Below are 5,557 nucleotides of genomic sequence, written 5' to 3' on the forward strand. Positions count from 1 at the left end.
CCCATTTCGAGGTACTCCTCAAACAGCCCCTCGCAGGGCAGAAGCTCATAGTCCGCCTCCCAGGGCGCTTGGCCAGCCGCCTCGGGAGCCCCCGCCTTCCTCTTCTTGGCGCGCAGCCGGGACTTCTGCCACCAGCCCTGCAGCCTCCTGGGGGGACACCCGGGAAGATGGGCCGCGCTTGCTCTGCGGTGGGGGCAGCAGGGGGAGGAGGGCCCGGGCCACGGGGAGGGCAGGGGTGAAGCCTTTGTGGAACGGACGGGCTGAGAGCGTCTGCATCTCCCCCCTCCCCCTCCCCTCAGCACCCTGGGGAACCGCCGAGCGGTTCTGAGAGCTGAGTCAAGGTTTGGGGGGCAGGGGGGCCGCCGCTGAGCCAGTGGGGGCACACGTGTGTGCTGCCCTGTCGTGTGGGGGCAGGTGTGCCTGTGCTTTGCCACACCGCCTCTTGTCCAGCCCCTGTCCCCGCCAGGCGCCGAGGGACACTGCCCTTGTAATCTCACATTCAGCTTCCGGGCACCAACTGCCCAGAGAGGCAAGGCCACACCCGGGGGTGTGGGGGTGTGGACTGGTCAAGGTCCCACAGCTACATTTCACGGCACCCCTGGGGCGTCGGCTAGTGGGGGAAGATCAGGTGTGCAGGGGCTGATGGCAGGGCGTCCGGGTCAGCTCCGGCCTGGGAGGGTGCCCCGTTGCCCTGAGGACGGCCACAGTGGTGCCAGTGGGGTGGCACTGGGGAAGCCGGGGCCCCCAGCGTCCCTGGCAAGGGCACCTGAAGCCTGGGGGAGGGGCCTCGAGGCTGGGGCTGCTGAAGAATGGGTGGGGCAGGCGGGAGCTGACCCCAGGGCAGGCGTCCTTAGTCAGCCTCCCGGGGGACCACACACCACACCGGGTGGGTGGGGTGTCACTAGAGCCCGGGCCACCCACGTGGTCGGGGCACACCCTCCCCCTCCCCTGCAGATGAGGCATTGAGGTCGGGGGGGGGGGGCCTGGACCCGCAGTCCCTCCACCTTTTCTTCCAGGCTGGGAAGACCGCCCCCCCCCCAGGTCCCAAGGCCCTGGCTGCTGCGCGGGGCAGGGCGGGGTGGCTCACGGGACGAGGATCTCCTGCACGTTGTTGATGATCTGCTTGCCCACCATGATGACCAGGAGCTCCTGGGCCAGCTCGATGAGGCAGCCTCCGGCCGCACACTAGGCAGCAGGTCTCAGGTTAGCTCGGGGAGGGACTGGCCTCGTCTGCAGCCACCCTCCTCTGCGCCTCAGAGGCGGCCGACCACGCCAGCCCCTCCCTTCAGACACGCCATGACACACCCAGGACTGCGGACCCTCCCTCCCTTTCCTCGACCTCGCTCACCGCCCCCTCCCTCGTCTCCCCCAGATCCAGCTGGCAGATGATGCAGAGAGATGATGGGGTGCTGCCCGGTGGCACCCCAGATTTCCTTTGGAGACTCACACAGGGTTACGGGGGGCTGACCCTAGCCGGTGGCTCCAGGGAGGACTCAAAATGCCCCATCAATTGGTGACCCGAGTCAAGTAAGAGTTGGGCCAGGGCTCTTACGGCGGCCGTGCACAGGGGTACTGAGTCTGAGGATGTCGGGCCTACCACAGGCACCCCCCCCCGCCCCAGGCAAGGACAGCCTGCCTGAGAGCACACCAGGGATGGGGAAGCAGCACAACATTGGTTAAACACCTGGATCCAGCCATACCTGAGCCCACAGGGCCCTGAGTGTTTTCAACGGAGAGCCAATGACACTCCCTTTTTGGCTTAAGCCAGTTTGAGTTGGGAGCTTTTCCCATTGATAACTGAATGCACAGTCAGGCCCCAGAGTGTCAGGGTCCCAGCTGCCCTGTCCCTGAGAAGCTCCTCCCATCTCATGTGAAAATGGAGGGTGTCCCTCAGAAATGGCCACTTTGTAGTCAGCTATTGGATTACGTCACAGCTCAGACCTGGGGGAGGGAGGGAGACCCTTTTTCTCAGAAAGGAAAAGAGGGTCTTTCAGGTGATGGGCTCAGCAGGAGCTATCTGACCGCCACCCGTGTCCCCCGACCCTGTGCGGGAGCTACGTGTGGACTGTCCCCGGCACACCCCGCACGCTGCCTGCACCGCGGGGCTGGCCACGCTTGGCCTCGCACTGGTGAGGGACTGATGGATTTCCTACACGGTCCCAGAGGCTCCGGGGCGGAGTCACACCCCTGGGCTCTTAGCAGTGACCCTTCTCTCAAATACAGGCATGCGCCCTTCTCCTGCCCCTCCCCCACCTCTCACGTGCTTGCAGGGGTAACGCCCACAACAAATAATTTACCTTGGGGTCTGCCTGGGGGGAACCCACACTACACGGCACCAAACCAACTGCCACTTTGAGAAACACCAAGCTCACGCCCGGCTCTCGCAGCAGCCTGCGCGCGGGGGGTTGGGGCTGGTCCTGGGGAGAAGCCGGGGCCGCCCTGGCCGCGGGCACCGAGCGAGCCCGAGGTCTCCGGCCTCTGCTCCCCACTGCTGCACGGTGGCTCAGGCCCATGACCAAGGCTGGAACCCGGCTCGGGTGCGCATCGAGCCACATGAGACAGGTGGCACGGGCAGGACGCGGGACGAGGCGTGCGTGAGGGGTGGAGGTCGTGCGGGGCAGGGGGTCTGAGGCCCTGGAGACCCGGGAGGTGCCTCGCGGGGTCTCGGCCTCCATTGGTGGGTGCCGGCCTCTCCAACGCTCACTCACCTCCTCGTTGCGAACCCCAAATAAGGTGTGATAGTTGCCCGGGTATCCCACAAACCTGGAAGAGAATTGGGGTCCGGAGGCCACGAGTGAGGGGGGCTGCTGCCCTCCCGCCCGCTGGACGAGGGGGAACCGGGGACCCAGGGCCCAGTCTGCCTAGAGGCCCGAGGCCGGGACTGGCCCCGGCCCCACCCTGGGCTCCTGCGCCGACAGCCCCCTTCCCCGCGGCGTCGACTGTGTCACCAGGCGACCATGGGGCGGAGCGAGCGGGGCCCAGCGCGCCCGGGCTGGAGGGAGCCGTGCTGACCTGCCCTTGAAGAAGGCGATGTAGATGGGAGAGGAGTAGAAGTTGACAAACTGGAAGATGAACACCTTTAGGGTGAAGGCGTCCTCGAACTTGGTCTGCGTGCGGTGCATCTCTGCGGCACAGAGGGCCTCGCTCAGTCCCCCACGCGAGACCAGCCGGGGGGAAGGTTGCATTGCCGGATGTTTTAAGGAAACTCACTCAAGAACGGGGCAAAGCACGGCAGCCCTAAATTTCTCATTTGAAAGTCACTTGAAAACATTCTACTGGTAGAGGAAGAGCCGGGGGGAGAGAAGCTGACGGGTACAGGCGCTAAGCGCTACCGGGGGCACAGACAGCCACACGGCTGGAGCGACAGAAGGGAGGCTGGGGGCTGGGGACACGCGTGTTAACTGGGGGGGACACCTGTGGCTGGAAACGGGGACACGCGCAGCCCGTTGTTGCAGAAACTCTGGGCAACAGAGCCCTGTCCCTGCTGTCCCCGAACCTGGAGCCTCTCCGGGGACACCTGCCCACGGCCGCCTCCGCACCACCCTCCCCAGGTGAGCCCTCCGTCCCCTTAGACCAGGCTGCTAACAGGTAAGCAGTTTGTGCGGGTCAGACATATGGGTTCATGAGTGTTTGTCCTTAGGAAACCGGGGGCAGGGAAAGGAGGAGAGAGGCTGGCAGGGAGGGGACGGAGAGAGGGGCAGGGGGAGCAGAGAGAGGGGCTCGGGAAAGTGGTGGGCGCTGGCTAAGTGCCCGGCCCCAGAGGGTAGCTCAGCTGGGAGGGTCTCCTCTCCCTCCACGGAGGCCCCACGGCAGGGTCCCGCGTGGCCCGTCTGTGCCTCACTCAGACACAAGGGCCCGTAGGCAGGACAGACAGCCGTGTCCTGGCCAGCAGGGCTGGGCGGGTCCCCGAGTCCGCGCCACTCACCCCATCGGGTCAGGACGTGGGCCAGGGCCACGTAGATCTTGGAGAGGATGAGGATGAAGATCAGGTTCACCACCGACCCTGTGAAGCTGGCGATGCGGGAGGCCTGATGGGCGGTGGAGGGTCAGAGCGGAGCGCGGGAGGGGTGTTCCAGAGCCTTCCGCGCCCCCCCCCCCCCAGCAGGAGCGGGTGGTGGAGGCTCACCCAGGCTGCGAGGAGGGTGTTGTTGGACCTGGACACGACGATGGCCGTGATGGCCCGGTACAGGATGATGGACACAAGGCACATGAGCACCACAGCCACCTGCAGGGCAAGGCTGGTGTGTGCGTCCCCGGCAGCGGCCGCAGCGCAGCGCCCAGTGGGCAGGCTGTGGGCCACGCCCATCCTGGGGGCGGGGGGGGGGGGGGGGGCGGGGGGCCACGGCAGGGAGGAAGTCATTCCGAACAGAGGGTGGGCACCGCCGGGATGTCAAGAGGCCACTGTGCATTGCTCTCGGCCCTCGATGCTACAGCCGTCCCTCCCACCCCACCCGGCCCCTCTCCAACCAAACACAGGGTTGCTAATGTCTCAGAGGGAGGTGGTGCTGTCCGGAAGCCCCTTTGGCTGGAGAGCAAGACAGGGTGTGGGGGACCCCTGTGCGGTGCTGTGCCCCCCACGCCTGAAGGAGGCCCCAGGCCTGCATCCACGGGGAAACCTTCCCAGAGCCCCCCGCCTGGCACGCACCCCCCTGACAGCCTGGACCCCCAGCTCGGCCCCAGGCATGGCCACCCCTCTGGAGCCCAGGCCCACAGAGGCCTTTCTAGGGGCCCTGAGAGTCTCGTGGGTCCCAGAAGCAGCCTCGGGCTCCGGGCCTCAAAGGGAGAAGGGGTGACCAACGGTGCCGCACGCGGCTCAGGAGGGGGAGGGGAGGGCGGGGGGGGGGGNGTGCGGGGCCTGCCCATCGCCTGTTTGCCCCCGTGCCCAGGCCCACGGGGGGAGTGACGTTGCCCGGCACGGCGGCGCCCGGGATTTAGAGAACGAGACGGGGCGTCCAGCCCCACGTTCACGCTGCTACGGGCTGGGACTTGGGGGCGTTGGGTTGGGGTGAGCGTATCTGGCTCACGTGGGATGGATGTGAGGTTTTGGGGGCCAGAGGGTGGCTGGCAATAGGTTGACTGTGATGTCCCCCTGGAACCCCGGACTGTGACCTCGTTTGGAACCAGGCCCTTTGTGTGTATTTAGGGTGAGGACCTCACACGAGAGCGCGCAGACAGCCCCTGGGCCCAATGACAGAGCTTTAGAAATGAAGGGGACACAGGAGAGATGGGGACAGAGGTTGGCGGGACACAGCCAACACCAAAGACTCCTGTGGCCCCAAACTAGGAGGGCCACGGAACAGGGCCAGCCCTGCGGCCGCTGATCGTGGTCTCCTGGCTTCCAGAGCTGTGAGGAAACAGAGTTCTGCTGTTCTCAGCCCCTGTGTGTCCCCGGGAAGCGGATTCCGGTAGGGTCCCAGGGGTGTGTCAAAGGGGTCTTGTCTGTGGGTCTGTCCTGAGCACCAGGGCACTGGGGCCAGTGTGTGGGGCGTGCAGGCAAGGCCACAAGGCCACCTCCCATGGAAAAGCCCACGCGCCCAGGCAGTTCGTGGGGTTGAGG

General features: G+C 66.2%; 1 protein-coding gene across 1 annotated transcript in view; it reads right to left on the bottom strand.

Moving 5' to 3' along the window:
• ANO7 (anoctamin 7) overlaps positions 1-5,557 on the bottom strand; it is a 26,484-nt gene that overhangs the window by 5,449 nt on the left and 15,478 nt on the right. Inside the window, exons 14-20 of the mRNA XM_077758251.1 lie at positions 5,259-5,344; positions 4,127-4,307; positions 3,926-4,028; positions 3,013-3,124; positions 2,709-2,763; positions 1,088-1,185; positions 4-147 (exon numbers count right to left, since the gene is read on the bottom strand). Of these exons, the coding sequence (XP_077614377.1) occupies positions 4-147; positions 1,088-1,185; positions 2,709-2,763; positions 3,013-3,124; positions 3,926-4,028; positions 4,127-4,307; positions 5,259-5,344 (779 nt within the window). The remainder of the gene's footprint in view (positions 1-3; positions 148-1,087; positions 1,186-2,708; positions 2,764-3,012; positions 3,125-3,925; positions 4,029-4,126; positions 4,308-5,258; positions 5,345-5,557) is intronic.

This window comes from Crocuta crocuta, unplaced genomic scaffold (genome assembly GCF_008692635.1).
Source record: "Crocuta crocuta isolate KB4526 unplaced genomic scaffold, BGI_CrCroc_1.0 scaffold290, whole genome shotgun sequence".
Lineage (NCBI taxonomy): Eukaryota > Metazoa > Chordata > Mammalia > Carnivora > Hyaenidae > Crocuta > Crocuta crocuta.